General features: G+C 37.6%; 1 protein-coding gene across 2 annotated transcripts; it reads right to left on the bottom strand.

Moving 5' to 3' along the window:
• Positions 1-1,013: 1,013 nt before the first annotated feature.
• Positions 1,014-6,864, bottom strand: LOC148554804 (uncharacterized). 2 transcript variants are annotated; one of them, XR_015886151.1, is made up of 6 exons: positions 6,606-6,864; positions 2,745-3,120; positions 2,403-2,656; positions 1,922-2,328; positions 1,372-1,818; positions 1,014-1,328 (listed from the first exon to the last, which is right to left on the bottom strand). XR_015886151.1 is itself a non-coding variant. In XM_088491908.1 (6 exons), exons 2-3 carry the CDS (start codon positions 3,109-3,111, stop codon positions 2,448-2,450), a joined length of 558 nt encoding a protein of 185 aa, XP_088348034.1. In that variant the 5' UTR covers positions 3,112-3,120; positions 6,606-6,836; the 3' UTR covers positions 1,014-1,847; positions 1,922-2,014; positions 2,113-2,328; positions 2,403-2,447. The 2 variants fall into 2 exon arrangements, 1 of the variants encoding a protein (XP_088348034.1); XM_088491908.1 differs by having other exon boundaries at positions 1,014-1,847; positions 1,922-2,014; positions 2,113-2,328; positions 2,403-2,638; positions 6,606-6,836.
• Between the last annotated feature and the right edge of the window lie 13,660 nt (positions 6,865-20,524).

The following is a 20,524-nucleotide window of genomic DNA, read 5'->3' as shown; positions in this document are numbered from 1 at the left end:
GAAAAAAGAGTTAAAATATCCAAAGTGATAAAAGATTATTTTTACAATTTTATTCTCATGTTTATATATATATATATATATATATATATATATATAAGACTATCAAACAATGAACTTCTAACTAAATTAAATTATATTTATTATTATTAGAAATGGTAAAAGAGAGCAGTAGAGAAAAGATTTGTGTGTATTCAAGTTGTGTAGAATGATATAATATAGAAGGGTATTTATAGATGCTAAGAGAATCGAAATAATAAAGACGTAATATCCTATAATAAATATTCAGATATGTTAAATAATACTAATTGATCTTAATTATATTCTAATATTCTCCCGCAAACTCAAGTGACAACTTGAGTTTGAAACTTATTTGAAACAACTAAATAAAAAAAAATGCATGAACTGATAGAACGGGTACGTACGGAACTGTCACTACAAAGGAAACAGGAAATTGCGGCGGTTCTTGGAATGATTTGCGGCAGCCGCCGCGAAACGGGATTCCAGTGGTTCATTAAGCGTTGCCTATTAGGGGGTGGTTATATGATTTTGCGGCGGTTCTCAAGAACTGCTGGCACAACCGCCGCAAAACTGAGAAATAGCGTCACAATGTTTAGAGTTGGTTTAAAACCGTCGCGATCTGCCCAACTGTGATGCACACGAATTGACCGGCGGCATGAAACCGCTGCTGTGATACGGCCACGATTTTTTCAAATGTATTTGGCGACGGTTTGAAATCGCTGCTGTTTAACGGCCACTGTTTTTCAAATGTAATTGGCGGTGGTTTAAAACCGCCACTATCTCCTAGCCTGCTTTTTCAAATTTCTTACGGCTATTTCGCAACCACCGCTATTTTTCGGTCAAATGGCAGCAAAAATACTGTATTGTACATTGGCAATCAACGCTCTTTTTTATTTCAATGTACTAGTTTTTTTTTTTTTTTTGAATCCTTCTTAATGTTAGTAAGTTAAATTATTTTATATCCCGAAAAATACATTGCTCGGTAAACAACAATAGCAAAACCATTAATTTAATTGATATAATTATCCAAATATGAATAAAGTGTACTCCTTACTAAGAGTTGCATAATTAACACAAAAAAAAAGTGTATATCTGAAAGAAAAAAAGGTTCCACAATCTTAAGATCTACTTTCTAATCTGTCCCTCCAACGCACTCATCCATGCGGCGACATCTGATGGCAGCTTTCCACCTTGTCCTTGAAGTAGACATATCAAAGCACTCTCCATTGCCTGCATCCTTACCTTCCCAGCTGCTACTTCATCCTCCACTACCTGTCTTTTTGTCTTCTCGACTGCTACTTCATCCTCCACTGCCTGTCTTTTGGTCTTCTCGGCTGCTACTTCATCCTCCACTGCCTTCCTTTTCAATTTCTCGGCTGCCAACTCTGCTTGTAGTTCAAGCAGCACCCTTTGGGTCTCCTTCCTTTCAATACCATTGCTCGGCTGATGGGAATTCATACTGAAGACTTGACTAGAAGTCGGCCCCAACCCGATGCCACGCACCCTACCCGAGTGCTCCTTTCCGAGAGCTTGAGCAAGCGAATCATTATGAGACAACAGTCTAGAGGATTCATCACGTTGCTCAATAGCATCAATTCTTTCTTACACACATAGATAAGCAATTATAAGCATTTATTAGCTAGTCGCTAACCGCACAGACTTCCAATAAAATTTTAAAAACTAAAACATAGGAGAAACTACTTCCCGGTTCTTAACACATTTCTTACTCCAATAGCCCGAGCTGCATCATGGACATAGGAGCCATTAGCTCTTTTGTGCGTTAAGAGATACAACTCTCCTCTACTAACTCTCCTCCCTTGTCGTTCCAACTGTACCAATAATGTTGACAAAGTGAATAAGTAGAGGAAGAGATAGTTCAAAAACATTCTCAAAAATAGATTACATCTTCTTCTCCGAGCCTTGCCAAGCTTTTCGATCTGCCAGTGTGGGTGTAAAGTTGCTTTGATCGATTCTCAGCATTTTTCTTACATTTCTCCTGTCATGCCATCAAATTAAGAGTTACTAGACACTAGTTCCTACTAACTCAATGTAACATAAATAGACTTTTTCTGTTGTAAAATAAAAATATATTACCTGTGTCTCTTCACTATTGCAATAATTGGGAAACCATCTCCAATGGTCCACAGTAATTCCCGGTGGGCGGTTTTCAATATTTTCTTCAAGTGAAAGTTTCGAGTCATAGCAGTGATGGTATAATCTGTTCCTCGTTTCCTTCCAAGCCCTTCCTAGCATTTTGAATATTATACGCTTGATAATTCCTCTACTATCTTCATCAAAATGGAACATTTCCTACAACATTAAAATTAATTTGTCAGTAATGTTCAAATTATGAGTCCAAAATGGTACAAAAAAAAAGATTTTACCTTTACACATTCATTATAGACATTGTCCCTGGTGCGAACCTTTCTCTAGTCCTTCTCGCAGATTGAAAATTTGGTGTAGTCAGATCCTAGCAGTCCCATAACGCCACTCATTATACCTGTTTCATCCCCAACTGATTGTAGTGCACTGTTAAACTTAAGTACGATCTTTCTTCGGTTAAGTGGATTCATAGCTTCCTTCACACTCATTTTGACCTGTTTGATTATGCCATCAGATTCTGTAAATCATAGTTATTCTATGTGAGTTACCATTGGAGTCAAGCTGCGATGACATCATAGGAAAATAGCTGAATGAAAAATAGAATTAAATAAATTCTTGTATACCAATTGTTTTAACATCCCAAAATTCAGTGGTCTTGCGTCTCTTGCGCTTCTGAGCATCCGATGCAGCAAACAGGTTATCAACATATTGCTCAAAAGAATCTACCTCATTTGCCTCTGGGTCTAAGTCTTCGGCGTCTGGCTCCGAGTTTGGAACATCATTCATGCAAGCCTGTGGAGCAGGCGGTGGTTCGCTACGGGGCGGACGAAAGGGGCGTAAAGACGAGGATGCGGGGGCACCACTGCCACTGGGCGGCGGAATTGGGCAGTCTGCTTGATGCGAAGTTGAAGCCGCATCAAATCCTACTTGAGGCTGCTGACATGATGTGTCTACACGGGCTTTCTTCGTGAAACGACCTATCCTGGGCATCTTTCCTAACTGCATTCGGATCAAAACAAAGTGATAATAATCAATATATAGATAATAATATTTATTATCATGCAAAAAGGACACTGACATAACCCAGTTAATATTTATTAAACTCGGGTATTTATGACATATTGATAATAAACAATTTATAGTATGAGACCAAAGACCGCAGTTAAGGGTGATAATAGATAATTTAATCAGAATTATGAAATACACTAACAATTAAAGGTATTAATAAGTAATGATAGTTATAGTAAATCAAAATCATGTGCTACTAAGCTTACTTGGTATACAGAAATTATGCTCAAATTTGTAGTTTGGAATACATTGATAACTCGTTCCTATTGCAATTCTATATATCATCATATATGCATGATAGTAATGGTAGGACATAGTGTCTCATCACCAAACCACACACATACATATAAATTCCAATGAGAATAATATATAGCGTGTGCAATTCACAATTCAATCATTCATTTCATGCTCATATATAGATGAATTATAACAAAGTAACAATCTTATATGAAAAAATTATAGGAAGTCGTCTTTATTCGGCTTGGTTAAGTTAAAAATCAGTCAATAATTGAAATGAAAGGAACAGTAAAAACAATGATCTAAAACTCAAAATAATAAATAAAAATAAAAATAAAAATAAAGTAAAGATATCATCGAAAAGTGAAACAAAATAAAACCAATTTTATGTGGTATAAAAACTATGACATTTCTCAATAGGCGTTTTACTGTCCTTCAATGATCAATGATAGGAGAGTACATGAATTGAGAGACTCTATTAACAAAGAAATCAAAGTTGGGTCTAAAAAATTTAACCATTGAAGTATTCATAGTTTTTCTATAATGCCTAGAATCATCATAATATTCTACACTATTGGTTATTAATTTTTGGCTTGAGACTTAGGAGTAGCATGTTTAACAATTAGAAAAATATCATGTTTAGTTATAATAAAATTAAATTCGATAATAGTTGTAATTAATGTATTAAACTAAGTTCTTGGAGCTTGTTACATTTGTAGGCCTCAGAACTAGACTATAAATTTGGTCATAGTCAACCCCTTCAATCTGTAAAGAAGCCTTTGACAATAAGTTTGGCTTTGTATCTAATAATGTTGCCTAAACGGTCCCTTTTGATAGCAAAATCCACATAGAACCTATAACAGTCTTATTGCTTGAAATTAACAATTATGTAACATAAATAGTAGTAGGGGACAGATTCATATCTGGTGTGGTGTTTTCAGTTGAAGTAGGAGTTGTGAATATAAAATTTTGCAGTTTACTTGAAATACTATTAGTTGATGGAATCTGATTAGAGCCAAACATAGATTTCTATGGATAATCAATTTAATCAAAGATTGATAAGATTGATAAGGGATTCCATCAAGTCTAATGAATTTTTGGTTGCTAACTATGACCAGTTATACTACTGTCGAGGAAGGGACAGCCAAGTGAATAGGAGGAACTAGGATATTAGTTTAACTGAATTAATTTGGACTAGGAGTAAACTACCATTTGTACCCACAAAAGTTGAAAACGCTGACATATCTACCCATAGAAAAAAGAAATTACCATTTGTACCCATAAAAAAAATGTTTTTACAGGCAAAATTATCCAAACCCTAAAAAATTATCTAAAATCCCTAAATTACCCTTCTCTCCACACTATCATCTCCTTCCTCCCTCCTCTCTCTCTCTCTCAATGTTCTCAGCCACCCAATCCCAGCATCAATCACAAACTACCGTCTCACCCTCCTCATCATCGTTCACCCTTCTCCGCTAGCAACGTCGTGGACCTCCGCCAGCCCAGGAGCACTGCGCTAGCTTCTCCTTGCCACCATCACCATCGGCCTCAAACCAGAGCCTACCGTGTCAGAGACTCTCCTCTTCACGCTACCTTATCGGCGACGGCGGCATCAAAAGCTGCGAGAATGTCAGAGTCGAAGCAACCGCCGTTCCAGCAGACCTTGCAGATGGCGAGGCGGGCCTGCAATTTCAGGAATTTTCCCCTTCATCTTTTGCAGAGCTTCTGTCACCAGCCTTGAGTTATACAAAATTCCAAAGTAAAACTTGCTCAAGAGTGAAATGGTGCTTCCTCTTCTTTTTCCTAGCCTCCGCAAGTTCCTGAAATCAAAGAACAAAATGTTCCACCGATTCATACCAATAACAAAACACAGATTCAAATGCATTTGAAAGCAAATTGGTAACGTTTTAAGACCTTAGCATGAAGACGACGTTCTCGACCTGTAAGGGGAGCCTTCTTGGTCTTGTCTTTAGGAACGGCGTCTGGTTTGCGTGTTTTGAGGGATTTGAAGGGTTTCTTAGAGGCAGAGAGTTTAGGAGCCTTAGAAGGGGATTCATGTAATGCTTCGGCATTAGAGCCCGAAGCTGGAATCCGCTTCCTCTTCTTGGTGCTTCCATTGTCCTACTTCTTCGACGCCATTGTAGCTCAAGCTCTGAGCCCTGAAGTTGAGTTTAGTCGGAAGAAGAGAGGGGCTCTGTTACGCAGAACATGAAGCTGAGGTTTTCGACTTAATGGTGAGAGTGTGTTAGAAAGGGAAAGAGGGGTGGTGGCTAGGTGAAGAGGGTGGTGGTGGAATTTGAGATTAGGAAGGGAAAGAGGGGTGGTGGTTGGGTGAAGAGGGTTAGGGTTAAGAAGGTGATTGGGTGAAGGAGGTGGTGTGGTGGTGAAGATAAGGGTATTTTAGGGATTTTAGGTAATTTTTTAGTGTTTGGATAATTTTGTTATGCGAAATCCATATTTCATGGGTACAAATGGTAATTTCCTTTTTCTATGGGTAGATATGTCAGCGTTTTCAACTTTCGTGGGTACAAATGATAGTTTACTCTTTGGACTAGAGAAGGACAGCCAAGTGTTGAGTCCTTGCTTGTTTGTGTGATATCTTCTACTAAGCTTCATACACGGTACTAGTTCTATCCACTACCTACCTCATTGAGTTCAAATGAAATACACTTATCTGAGAAAATCTGTTTCTAAGAGATATATGGTTCTTTCCTTGTAAATAGGGTTGACAGTTGAGCTATTGACGAAAAAAGATGTCCCTGTACCCTTCAATTTACATTGCAAGCCAAATTAATGTGTAATATGATTAGTGTAATTTTTTTTTCAACTAGCCTTTGTTTGTTCTCTATTTAACGAAACTAATGAATAACTTATTGGGAATTAATTCTACATGAATTGAGACATACATGCGCGTCATTCACAGGCAACCATTATCAGCAACAAGATTCAAATATACCATTGAGAATATTAAAAATGCATTCAAATAGAGAATTAAACACCAACTCAGAATCCACTATTAACGGAATCATGCTCCTCATCAATAAATCCCACTCCCCATTAACAAATTAACTCAGCTAACAACATTAGGAGAAACTTGCATGTCAACTTTAAACTCATTATTGGCCTCTTTTTCAAACACTAAATAAGCAATTGAGCACAGGGGGTCCAGTGGTGCTTACCCGCAATTGAATGACTGGATTGAGGGTGAGAGAAGAACTACCGGGCTTTGGGACGCTGGCTCGCCGCAGAGACAGACGTGGAGGAAAAGGGGCTCTAGGACGCTGGCTTGCCGCAGAGACAGACGTGGAGGAGAAGAACTAGGACGAAGCAAGCTTTCGATGGGTTCGACAATATGAATGGTTTAGTAGTAGGGGAAGAATAAGGATTATGGTAGTGGCGGTGGCTTCTCTGATTTGAAAAATGAAGCAGCTGAGTAACAGGGAATATATACTTAAGCCACTATTATAAATAAGTTAAACCGGTCCAACATTAAGGTATTATCATAAAAATATAAGAAACGTCTCCGAATTATTTAAACGTTGACAAAAATGCACCTGAAGTTTACTATCGACAAAAATGTCTTTAAATAATTTAAAAATATAACAATAATACCCAATAATAAATATATATTTTCAAAAAACGTCTTAGAGATTGAATTTTAATGTGATTTTTTACAAGTATAATTAAAAAATAAGATATTATTATTCTTAAAATTTGGTAATTTTTGTTTAAGTATTTTTTTTTGTAACTTTTTAAAAGTATTATTAGTTGTTAATAAAAAATTACAAAAAAATATATACTCAACGAATAATCACCAAATTTTTTTGGATAAAAATATCTAATTTTTTTACTTATGTTTGTAAAAAATTGTATCAAATTCAATCTCTAATGTATTATTTGAGAAATACATATTTAATGTTAGATAATCTTGCAAAAAAACTAACATTAAATATGTATTTCTCAAAAAATACATCAGAGATTGAATTTTGAGGTAATTTTTTGTAAGTATGATTAGAAAAGTGAGATATTATTATTCTTAAATTTTGGTTATTTTTTGTTAAGTATATATTATCTTGTGATTTTTTAAAAATATTATTCGTTGTTAACACAACAATTATAAAAAATTATATACTTAACGAAAAATCACCAATTTTTATGTATAATAATATCTTATTTTTATAATCATGGTTGCCAAAAATTGCATCAAAATTCAATCTCTAAGATTCATTTTTAAAAATATATATTTACTATTGGGTATTATTGTTGTATTTTTAAATTACTTGAAGATAAATTTAAAAAAATAAAAATATTTCTAATTAATATCATAATGTTATTACTACTAATAATAATAATAATAATAATAATAACAATTATTGTAACGGTGGTACTAATATTTTTTACAGTTATAATATAATAATATTTACTAATTATAAATTAACATGAGTAATTTAATTTGGGTTAAAATAAATTAGTAAATCATTTGGATAAATTAAACAATTTCGAAATTTTAAGTTATGAATGCAGTGTGTAATTATAGATCTTAATTAATCAATTCATGCCTATTAATTAATTCATGTCATTTTGCCAATATGATAGTCATGATTATAGAATATAGTTCATTAAGCAGTTTCACCACCTGGATTTATACATTTATATTTGTAATACTTTAAATACGTGTGTATATATATATATATATATATATATATATATATATATATATATATATATATATATGATAAAACGGTAATATAAAGGCCTTGAATTTGTACGAACCATTAATCCAACAAGTCACAATATAAATTAATTCAGGAGATATATACTAATTTGAGATTAATCTCCTCCAAATTCATTACTATTTTATCAAATTCAACATCCAAAAAAAAAAAAAAACACAAGCAGTCACTTTGTTCAATTTAGTCCCAATATTTCATAAGACAAGTCAGACTAATGATAAAAACTTGAGTCAACAGATATCATTCTCCTTTGGAATTTTATTGACGTCAAAGGTTAGGATGGAAGGTTTGTGTCCTTTAGAGACAACCTCATCAGAACTATCTAGCACAACGTCTTCTTCGAGCATTGAATCTTGAACTATCCCGCCTGTCTCTTCCGGAATTTCTTGAATCTTTTCCCGAGCTAAACCTGACGGATACACCATAGGCAATCAAGTTCTTAGAATTTACAAATTTTGCAAAAAACAAACATGATTAAGCTCCATGTTATAAACTGCTGGTTTGGCTTACGTTCCTAGAGTTTTGTAAGACCTCTTTCTATAAGAGTGAATTTCTCCCGAGACGCAATTTCAAGTTCAGCATTCATACTATTCTTATAGCGTGCCTGCACAAATTTAAAGAGGTTCCAGATGAAAAGGTGCAGTAATTGGTAGCTAGAAGTCATCAGCAACACTAATCAGAGGCACTTTTTAGATAATTCAGCAACATTTCATGCTTCATGTCAACTTAAGAACATGCCAAATGGACACCATGGTGACTAATTAACCTAAAGTACCAAATAAACCTTAATATGAATATAGAATCCCACACTAAAAAAAATTAAAATTAAAATTTAAATTAAAAAGTATGCAATACAAATGAAGTAATAACAGGTGCCAACTGGCCAATTAAAATCCATTCCTTAAAAACAAGCTTTTGGGGTTAAAACCGGTGAACAACCATTGTAAAGATCTTATTCCATGGTCAGCTACTAGGCTGTCAGCGACTAGATATAGTCAACAAGAGCTAGAATTCCACATATTTATAATATTCAATCACGTTCATTGCACTAACAAGATGCACTAACAATGTTTCAACTGAAACAAGAAAATATGACACTAATACAGTACTACTACAATTAATAATATGAAAAATTCATCATCATGTTTTGGAGTACAAATCATGCTTATTGCAAGATTCAATGAAGAAAATTAACTTACTAAATTACATCCATATCTAGTTCTTGATTTTCAACTTTTTTCTTCCAATTCATCTCCTTAGGAAGTAAAAAGAAAAAAAAAAGAACAAACTAGGAGGAAAAGGGAAAGACTTGAGGTATACTAACTTAAATAGCTATGATCATGTTGGACTAAATAACAATTTACTATAACATGCTCTCGTGCCTGCTCAGATTTGAGAGTCAATTATTCAACATTTACTCCAGGAACATACATATATTTATTTACTTACCCATTCAGTACCTCATTTCACAAAATAAAGGTTAGTAACCGGCCATATCACCATTGAGTTAAACAATTGTACCCAACTAGATGGCTAAACAAATCACAAAAAATCCAAACTTTACATGCACCTCCTCTAGTATTTGTTGCGAAAGAAACAGGTTCGTGCTAGTTACGAACTCAAAGCCGAATTTCTTGCGGTACTTTTAATTGAAGCAATCCCTGCAATGTTCAGGGTTTTAAATATGTAAGGCCTTTTCAAAAGTGCCTTTTAATTACAGACAATAAAACAGCTGGATTGACTATGGCAAGTTGAAATATAGTAAAACACCCTTTTTACGAGCAGACATATGACAATGTACCGCCCTAATATCTCCATGCGCAATAGTAATAGCATCACCTATGTGCCTGTGTGCTGAAAATGTATCCAGCGATGACTGAATTGGCAACATGTTGAACCACAGGTCTCTTGCGAATGATGTTGCATGCTCCAGCAAAGAGAACGAGGAGGCCTCTTCCATCGCCTTGCAAAACAAGATGCTAGAGGCACAAAGAAAGAGGTCCCTCTCTTCCAATTTTCCTGGTAACTCCGATCATGTCAGTCAATATATAACGTCAATTACAATATACTAACATGTTACTAAATTAAATAACTTGAAGACAAAATATGTTAATAAAATCAGATTCTCCAAGGGGAACAATTGTAACTAATGAGCAATATACATCAAGTGTGCCCATGTTCTAATTTCTATTATATGCTAGTTACTAATTAATAATTATGCAAGTTTATAACCCTCAACAGGACTGTACACAGAATAATAGTGTACATGTCCTAAATTAGTTTCTAGATACATCTATACATAGGCAGCCTCTTCGCAATTATCGATGGCATCAGTGGTTGGTTCTTCTAAATCGTCGTCCCGTCTCAATGACAAACCTTCGACGTCAAACTCAGACAACCAAGTCAGAATAGGTTGCGGGGAAAGTTCGAAATGACATTGACTTATGTCTTCACCCATTTCAAACATGTCCCTTGGGTTCACATGGACTACCACATTCCATTCTTTATCAGCGTTATCATCCACATAGTATACAAGGCGAGCCTCGGATACAAGAATGTACGGTTCGTCATCTTCTCGATCACCGGTATGAATTGGATGAGAGAAGTTAACCACTGTGTGTACCAAAGAGTCTTGTTTTATTCCTCTTCCCGAGGTGGTGTTTGCCTAGATATATCTAAACAAGAGACTGTGAATTGACCGCTGTAATTTAACTCAATGATGTCCATTAGTTTTCCATAATACGAGATGCTACCAACAGCAACATTACTGTCGCGCTTGCTTGCATAACTCCTAGTGTCAGAAGTGACATACACCCCACTATTTTGGATTTTCAACCTTTTCTCTCTTGAGAGGGTTCTGAACTTAAATCCATTTACGTTGTAAGATGTATAGTGGCTAACTTGAACATTGGGTCCACATGCAAGCCACTGCAATTCGTTCGGGTGCATGATGCTTCCCAATGGAACCTGGCAGTGAACAAATTACATGTTTTATCAGCTTGGGATACGAACAACATGACACCATTTGAATATGTAAATGGATTAATGCTACCAGGATTCACCTGACGCTTGAACCAATCGGGAAATTCTCTGTGCACAACACTGTCTATGTGAGACTGGGACCTTGTCCTACTTCGTAACTTTCTCTTTGTGATCACCCTATAATCACTGGAAACGTCACAACAATTTCATGTCAGGTTCTCCAACTATAGTAGATCATACGAAGTCGATACTTTCAAATGCACTTACTCTATAAATTTTTCCACGGCCAGGCAATTGACCAATACGTGACAGTGAGCTTGAAAAATTTTAGTTGGTGTGAGGGTGTAAAAAGAAGCATCCCCGACAGCCTTTCCAACCTCGGGGAACATGGTTTTTCTTTCATCAGGCATAAGTTCACGCGGTCGATCGTCAACACGCATTGGTCGATTAATCCTACTCTCGACATTATCTAGGTACCTTGAACAGAATACGAGAATCTCCTCAAATAAGTATCCCTCTGTAATTGAGCCCTCTGGTTGTGATCAGTTGCGCACGTACTGCTTGAGACGACATAGGTACCTGGTGTACGAAATCACAATCACACTTTTGCAATTCCGCACAACTAACCAGCAAGTGCACTGGGTCGTCCAAGTAATACCTTACGTGAGTAAGGGTCGATCCCACGGAGATTGTCGGCTTGAAGCAAGCTATGGTTATCTTGTAACTCTTAGTCAGGATATCAATAATTCTCATATTTAATTGTAAAAAGTAAAAGAACATGAAATAAATACTTGTTATGCAGTAATGAAGAACAGGTTGAGGCTTTGGAGATGCTTTGTCTTCTGAATCTCTGCTTTCCTACTATCTTCTTCTTCATGCAGGCAAGGCTCCTTCCATGGCAAGCTTTATGTTGGGCATCACTGTTGTCAATGGCTACTTTCCGTCCTCTCAGTAAAAATGTTCCAAATGCGCTGTCACCGCACGGCTAATCATTTGTCGGTTCTCGATCATGTCGGAATAGGATCCATTGATCCTTTTGCGTCTGTCACTACGCCCAACACTCGCGAGTTTGAAGCTCGTCACAGTTATCCCTTCCCAAATCCTACTCAGAATATCACAGACAAGGTTTAGACGTTCTGGATCTCAGGAATGGCCGCCAATAATTCTAGCTTATACCACGAAGACTCTGATCTGAATCATGAGGCTAAGAGATATGCATTCAATCTAAGGTAGAACAGAGGTGGTTGTCAGGCACGTGTTCATAGGTGAGAATGATGATGAGTGTCACCGGTCATCACATTCATCAGGTTGAAGTGCGAATGAATATCTTAGAATAGAAGCAAGCGTGATAGAATGGAAAACAGTAGTAATTGCATTAATTCATGAAGAACAGCAGAGCTCCTCACCCCCAACAATGGGGTTTAAAGACTCATGCCATAGAGAATACAATATGAAACGTGTAAAGTGTTATGAGGTACAAGATGAATCACTAAAAGTAGTTTTTATAGTAAACTTGTGACCTAGGGTTACAGAAAATGAGTAAGCTAGGGTGTTTTGTGTAAAAATCCACTTCTGGGGCCCACTTGGTGTGTGCTTGGGCTGAACATTGAAGCTTTCATGTGTAGAGACCTTTCTTGAAGTTAAACGCCAGCTTTGGTGCCAGTTTGGGCGTTTAACTCCAGCTTTTGTGCCAGTTCCGGCGTTAAACGCCAGAATTCTTGAGCTGACTTGGAACACCTGTTTGGGCCATTAAATCTCAGGCAAAGTATGGACTATTATATATTGCAGGAAAGCCCAGGATGTCTACTTTCCAACGCAATTAAGAGTGTGCCAATTGGGCTTCTGTAGCTCCAGAAAATCCACTTCGAGTGCAGGGAAGTCAGAATCCAACAGCATCTGCAGTCCTTTTTCAGCTTCTGAATCAGATTTTTGCTCAGGTCCCTCAATTTCAGCCAGAAAATACCTGAAATCACAGAAAAATACACAAACTCATAGTAAAGTCTAGAAAAGTGAATTTTAAATAAAAACTAATAAAAATATAATAAAAACTAATTAAAATATACTAAAAACATACTAAAAACAATGCCAAAAAGTGTATAAATTATCCGCTCATCACAACACCAAACTTAAATTATTGCTTGTCCCCAAGCAACTGAAAATCAAGTAGGATAAAAAGAAGAGAATATACAATGAATTCCAAAAACATCTATGAAGATCAGTATTAATTAGATGAGCGGGGCTTTTAGCTTTTTGCCTCTGAATAGTTTTGGCATCTCACTTTATCCTTTGAAGTTCAGAATGATTGGCTTCTATAGGAACTCAGAATCCAGATAGTGTTATTGATTCTCCTAGTTAAGTATGTTGATTCTTGAACACAGCTACTTTATGAGTCATGGTCGTGGCCCTAAGCACTTTGTTTTCCAGTATTACCACCGGATACATAAATGCCGCAGACACATAACTGGGTGAACCTTTTCAGATCGTGACTCAGTTTTGCTAAAGTCCCCAATTAGAGGTGTCCAGGGTTCTTAAGCACACTCTTCTTTTGCTTTGGACCTCGACTTTAACCGCTCAGTCTCAAGTTTTCACTTGACACCTTCACGCCACAAGCACATGGTTAGGGACAGCTTGGTTTAGCCGCTTAGGCCAGGATTTTATTCCTGTGGGCCCTCCTATCCACTGATGCTCAAAGCCTTGGATCCTTTTTATCACTCTTGCCTTTTGGTTTAAAGGGGTATTGGTTTTTTCTGCTTGCTTTTTCTTTTTCTTTTCTCTTTTCTTTTTTTTTTTGCAAGCTTTTCACTACTTTTTCTTGCTTCAAGAATCAATTTTATGATTTTTTAGATCATCAGATAACATTTCTCCTTTCCCCATCATTCTTTCAAGAGCCAACAATTTTAACATTCATAAACAATCAAATTCAGAAATATGCACTGTTCAAGCATTCATTCAGAAAAACAATAGTATTGCCACCACATCAAAATAACTAAACTGTTTAAAATTTGAAATTCATGCACTTCTTTTTCTTTTTCAATTAAAAACATTTTTTATTTAAGAAAGGTGATGAATTCATAGGACATTCATAGCTTTAAGACATAAACTTTAAATTTTTATTGATTATGGAATAAAAAATAAGACTAAAAAATAAATATAAGAGCAGACCAATAATAATAGAAGGCAGAAAATAAAAACAGAAAAATAAATGACTCTTAAAATAGACTCTTAATACTAAAGGTTATCACAGAGTTAGGACTCAACAACCTTGATTTTGAGAGGTGGATGCTCCCTCAATCTGTGGGGTGCTTAGTCCTTCAAGGGAGAGCTTCTGGCGCTTCAGCTCCTTTAGCTCACACCCCTGCTTCTCCTGTTCCTTCAGCAGTTTGCAGAGCATGCAGTTTTGATTCTGCTGTTCTTCCTTAAGTTGTTCCATAGCTTCTTGCAGCTTGGTAACAGATGCTTCTAGGCGGATCCAGTAGTCAATTTCAGGAATTTCTGGGAGGAACTCCTGCGCCCTCCTTTTGATGGAGTTGTCTTGCACTTTTCCTTCCATTGACTTCTTGGTGATTGGTGTTCAATTGGGATGAATTCATATACTCCCATCCTCACCCCAGTATCTTTACATAGCAGAGAAATTAAGCTTGGGTAGGCCAGTTTGGCTTCAGTGGAGTTCTTGTTTGCAATTGTGTAAATCTCACAAGAAATCAGATGATGAATCTCCACTTCTTTTCCAAGCATAATACAATGAATTATCACTGCTCTTTTGACAGTGACCTCAGAGCGGTTGCTAGTGGGCAATATAGAACGCCCAATGAAGTCCAACTAGCCTCTTGCAACTGGTTTTGAGATCTTCCCTCTTGAGTTGATTTGGGACACCTTTTGAATTGGTTATCCACTTAGTTCCAGGGAGGCATATGTCCTCTAGAACTTGATTCAACCCCTTATCTACTTTCACCGTTCTCCTATTAAAGGATTCTGGATCATCTTGTAGTTGAGGCAATTTGAAGACCTCTCCTATTTTGTCCAGATGAAAGTAAATAAGCCTCCTTCTGACCATGGTTTGGTAGGTATGAAAGGCAGTTTCAGTTATTCTCTGCTTATCTGTTAGCCACAGATTTGAGTAGAATTCCTGAACCATGTTTCTTCCAACCTTTGTTTCAGGATTAGCTAGAATTTTCCATCCTCTGTTTCGAATTTGCTCTTGGATCTCCGGATATTCATCTTCTTTCAGATTGAATTTAACTTCCGGGATCACTGACCTCAGACCCATTATTTTATGGTAATGGTCTGCATGTTCTTTGGTTAGGAACCTCTCTTGATTCCAAAGACTCTTTGGAGTATTCTGGAGTATTCTCTTTCTTGCCTCTTGATTTGGTTTGTTTTCCCTTAGGTGCCATGATCTTGATGAGTCTTAGCTTAGTGATCACGAAAAAACACACCAAACTTAGAGGTTTGCTTGCCCTCAAGCAAAAGAAAGGAAAGGAGAGAGAGAGGAGAAGAGGCAAATTCAAATTGTAGAGAGGAGGGGATGGCCGAATGTATATTTATAGGAGGAGGGGAGGGATTTTGAAAAATTTGAAAGAGATATGATATAGAGATATGATTGATGGAAGAAAATAAAATCATGATATGAAAAAGATGAGATTTTTTTAATTGAAAAAGATATAAAGATGTTAAATCTGAAAATTTGGTTATGCATCTAAGAATTAAGAGATGATATGATGAGTTGAAAAATATTTGGAAAGAAATTAAGAGGATAATTGAGTTTTTGAAGAAGATTTGGGAAGGATTTGAAAGAAAATTGAAAAGAGATTTAGAAAATGTTTGAATTTTTGAAAATTGAGGGTGAATGATGAAAGTTTGAAACATGTTTATGCAGAAAAGTATGAATCAAAACATGAAAATTTGAAAAAATTTGAAGTTGGAAGCAAAATCTCCTCCCCCTGCCTTTCTGGCGTTAAACGCCCAGAATGGTATCCATTCTGGCGTTTAACGCCCAATTGTTGGCCATTATGGGCGTTTAACGCCCAGCCAGGTACCCTGGCTGGCGTTAAACGCCAGAAACCCCTTTATCACTGGGCATTTTTCTGAACACCCAGGATGCTGCAATTCTGGCGTTAAACGCTCAGAATGGTACCCATTCTGGCATTTAACACCCAAAATGGTACCTTTACTGGCGTTAAACGCCCAGAATGGTATCCATTCTGGCGTTTAACGCCCAAAATGCCCTTTACTGGCATTTTCTTGCCAGCAAGCTCCTTTTCTCTGCTTTTTGCACTGAATCCTTCTGTAACTCTGTGAATTCCTTCAATTTTGATGATTAACCTTTGAAGAAAAATGTATATCAAACTTCTACAAGTATTAATTAAAACAAATAACTTGCTAATGGCTGGGTTGCCTCCCAGCAAGCGCTTATTTATTGTCTTTAGCTGGACCTTTACTGAACTTCATTCAAGCCTCAGTTTTGAGTATTCTTGCTCAAAATTGCTTTCAAGATAATGTTTGATTCTCTGTCCATTAACAATGAACTTTTTGTCAGAATCAATATCTTAAAGCTCAACATAACCATATGGAGACACTCCTGTGATCACATATGGTCCCCTCCACCGGGATTTTAATTTTCCGGGGAATAATATGAGCCTAGAGTTGAACAGCAGAACTTTTTGTCCTGGCTCAAAGACTCTGGATGACAATTTCTTGTCATGTCACTTTTTTGCTTTTTCCTTATAAATTTTTGCATTTTCAAAAGCATTGAGTCTGAACTCCTCTAGCTCATTTAGCTGGAGCAATCTTTTTTCACCAGCTAACTTAGCATTCAGGTTTAGGAATCTGGTTGCCCAGTAGGCTTTATGTTCCAGTTCCACGGGCAGATGACAGGCCTTGCTATACACAAGCTGGTATAGAGAGGTTCCTATAGGAGTCTTGAATGCTGTTCTGTATGCCCACAGAGCATCATCCAAGCTCTTTGCCCAATCCTTTCTACGGACAATTACAGTCCGTTCCAGGATTCTCTTTAATTTTCTGTTAGAAACTTCATCCTGTCCATTTGTCTGTGGATGATACGGAGTTGCTACTTTGTGGCTAATTCCATATCGAACCATAGCAGAATAAAGCTATTTATTGCAGAAATGGGTGCCCCCATCACTGATTAGTACTCTGGGAACACCAAATCTGCTGAAAATATGTTTCTGGAGGAACTTCAGCACAGTCTTAGTATCATTAGTGGGTGTGGCAATTGCCTCCACCCATTTGGATACGTAGTCTACTACCACCAGAATGTAAGTGTTTGAGTATGATAATGGGAAAGGACCCATGAAGTCAATACCCCATACATCAAACAACTCAATCTCTAAGATCCCTTGTTGAGGCATGGCATAACCATGAGGCAAGTTACCAGCTCTTTGGCAACTGTCACAGTTACGCACAAACTCTTGGGCATCACTATAGAGAGTAGGCCAATAGAAGCCACATTAGAGGACTTTAGTGGCTGTTCGCTTACTTCCGAAATGTCCTCCATACTGTGATCCATGGCAATGCCACAGGATCTTCTGTGCCTCCTCTCTAGGGACGCATCTTCGGATCATTCCGTCTGCGCATCTCTTAAAGAGATATGGTTCATCTCATAAGTAGTACCTTGCATCAGAAATTAGTTTTTTCTTTTGCAACCTGCTGTACTCCTGGGGTATGAACCTCACAGCTTTATAATTTGCAATGTTTGCAAACCATGGTTCTTCCTGAATGGCAAAAAGTTGCTCATCCGAAAAGGTCTCAGAGATCTCAGTAGGAGGGAGGGATGCCCCTGCTACTGGTTCTATCTGGGACAGGTGATCAGCTACCTGGTTCTCTGTCCCTTTTCTGTCTCTTATTTCTATATCAAACTCTTGCAGAAGTAACACCCATCTTATGAGCCTGGGTTTTGAATCCTGCTTTGTGAGTAGATATTTAAGAGCAGCATGGTCAGTATACACAATCACTTTTGAACCTACTAAATAAGATCTAAACTTGTCAATGGCATAAACCACTACAAGTAACTCCTTTTCTGTGGTTGTGTAATTCTTCTGTGCGTCATTTAGAACATGACTAGCATAGTAAATGATGTGCAGAAGCTTGTTATGCCTTTGTCCCAACACTGCACTAATGGCATGGTCACTGGCATCACACATTAATTCGAATGGTAATGTCCAGTCAGGTACAGAGATGACTGGTGCTGTGACCAGCTTGGCTTTCAAGATCTCAAACGCCTGCAGACACTCTGTATCAAACACAAATGGCGTGTCAGCAGCTAGCAGGTTGCTTAGAGGTTTTGTAATTTTTGAAAAATCGTTTATGAACCTCCTATAGAATCATACATGCCTCAGAAAGCTTCTGATTGCCTTAACATTGGCAGGTGGTGGTAATTTCTCAATTACCTCTACCTTGGCTTGATCCACCTCTATTCCCTTGCTTGAAATTTTGTGCCCAGGGACAATTTCTTCAGTCACCATAAAGTGACATTTTTCCCAGTTTAAGACCAGGTTATTCTCTTGGCACCTTTTCAAGACAAGTGCTAGATCATCAAGACAGGAGCTGAATGAGTCTCCAAATACTGAGAAGTCATCCATGAAGACTTCCAGGAACTTCTCTACCATATCAGAAAAGATAGAGATCATGCACCTCTGAAAGGTTGCAGGTGCATTGCACAGACCAAAAGACATTCTTCTGTAAGCAAATACTCCAGATGGACATGTGAATGCTGTTTTCTCTTGGTCTTGAGGATCCACTGTAATTTGGTTGTAGCCTGAATAGCCATCCAAAAAGCAGTAGTATTCATGGCCTGCTAGTCTCTCTAGCATCTGGTCTATGAATGGTAAAGGAAAATGATCCTTTCTGGTGGCTGTATTGAGCCTTCTGTAGTCAATACACATACGCCACCCTGTAACTGTTTTTGTGGGAACCAGTTCATTCTTTTCATTATGAACCACTGTCATGCCTCCCTTCTTGGGAACAACTTGGACAGGGCTCACCCAGGGGCTATCAGAAATAGGATAAATAATCCCAGCCTCTAGTAACTTAGTGACCTCTTTCTGCACCACTTCCTTCATGGCTGGATTTAGCCGCCTCTGTGGTTGAACCACTGGCTTGGCATCATCCTCCAATAGGATCTTGTGCATGCATCTTGCTGGGCTAATGCCCTTAAGATCATTTATGGACCACCCAAGAGCTGTCTTGTGTGTCCTTAACACTTGAATTAGTGCTTTCTCTTCCTGTGGATTTAAAGCAGAGCTTATGATCATTGGAAAAGTGTCACCCTCTCCCAGAAATGCATATTTCAGGGATGGTGGTAGTGGTTTGAGTTCTGGTTTAGGAGGTTTCTCCTTTTTCTGAGGGATTTTTAGAGTTTCTTTTATTTCCTCTAGTTCCTCCAAATCAGGCTGAACATCTTTAAAGATGTCCTCCAGCTCTGATTCAAGACTCTCATTCATATTGATCTCTTCCACCAAAGAGTCAATAATATCAGTGCTCATGCAGTCATTTGATGTGTCTGGATGCTGCATAGCTTTGACAGCATTTAACTTGAACTCATCCTCATTGACTCTCAGGGTCACTTCCCCTTTTGGTACATCAATAAGAGTTCGTCCAGTTGCTAGGAAAGGTCTTCCTAGGATGAGAGTTGCACTCTTGTGCTCCTCCATTTCCAGCACTACAAAGTTAGTGGGAAAGGCAAATGGCCCAACCTTGACAATCATGTCCTCAATGATGCCTGATGGATATTTAATGGAGCCATCAACAAGTTGAAGACATATCCGGGTTGGTTTGACTACTTCAGTCAACCCAAGCTTTCTGATAGTGGATGCAGGTATTAGGTTGATACTTACTCCAAGGTCACATAGAGCTGTCTTGGTGCAAGCACCCTCTAATGTGCAAGGTATCATAAAGCTTCCTGGATCTTGAAGCTTTTATGGTAAGCTTTTTAGAATGACTGCACTGCATTCTTCAGTGAGAAACACTCTTTTAGTTTCTCTCCAATCTTTCTTATGACTTAAGATCTCTTTCATGAACTTAGCATAAGAGGGTATTTGCTCAAGTGCCTCTGCAAACAGGATCTTTATTTCAAGAGTCCTGAGATAGTCTGCAAAGCGGACAACTTGTTTATCCTGTTCTGCTTGGCGGAGCTTCTGAGGATAAGGCATCTTGGCTTTATATTCTTCAACCTTAGTTGCTGCAGGTTTATTCCCTACAGAAGTGGTTGGAGAAGCCTTCTTAGAGGGGTTACTATCAGCACTTGCAGGTGTCTGACTCATCATTGGCGTTTGAATGCCGGAACTGGGCAAGGAATGGGCGTTTAACGCCAACTTTTCCCCCTTTGCTGGCGTTTGAACGCCAGAGTTATTCTTCTCTGGGCTCTT

The sequence above is a fragment of the Arachis ipaensis genome, chromosome B6, assembly GCF_059453495.1.
Source record: "Arachis ipaensis isolate K30076 ecotype BB chromosome B6, ASM5945349v1, whole genome shotgun sequence".
In the NCBI taxonomy this organism is placed as follows: domain Eukaryota; kingdom Viridiplantae; phylum Streptophyta; class Magnoliopsida; order Fabales; family Fabaceae; genus Arachis; species Arachis ipaensis.
Note: the sequence above shows the minus strand (reverse complement) of the source record. Positions and strands in the feature narration are given on the sequence as shown.

Excerpts from the sequence above, each read along its gene's own strand:
- LOC148554804 (XM_088491908.1), bottom strand. The coding sequence starts at position 3,111 with ATGCCCAGGATAGGTCGTTTCACGAAGAAAGCCCGTGTAGACACATCA. Across the intron at positions 2,639-2,744 it reads TTGGGATGTTAAAACAATTG|AATCTGATGGCATAATCAAA; the intron begins GTATACAAGAAT and ends TATGATTTACAG.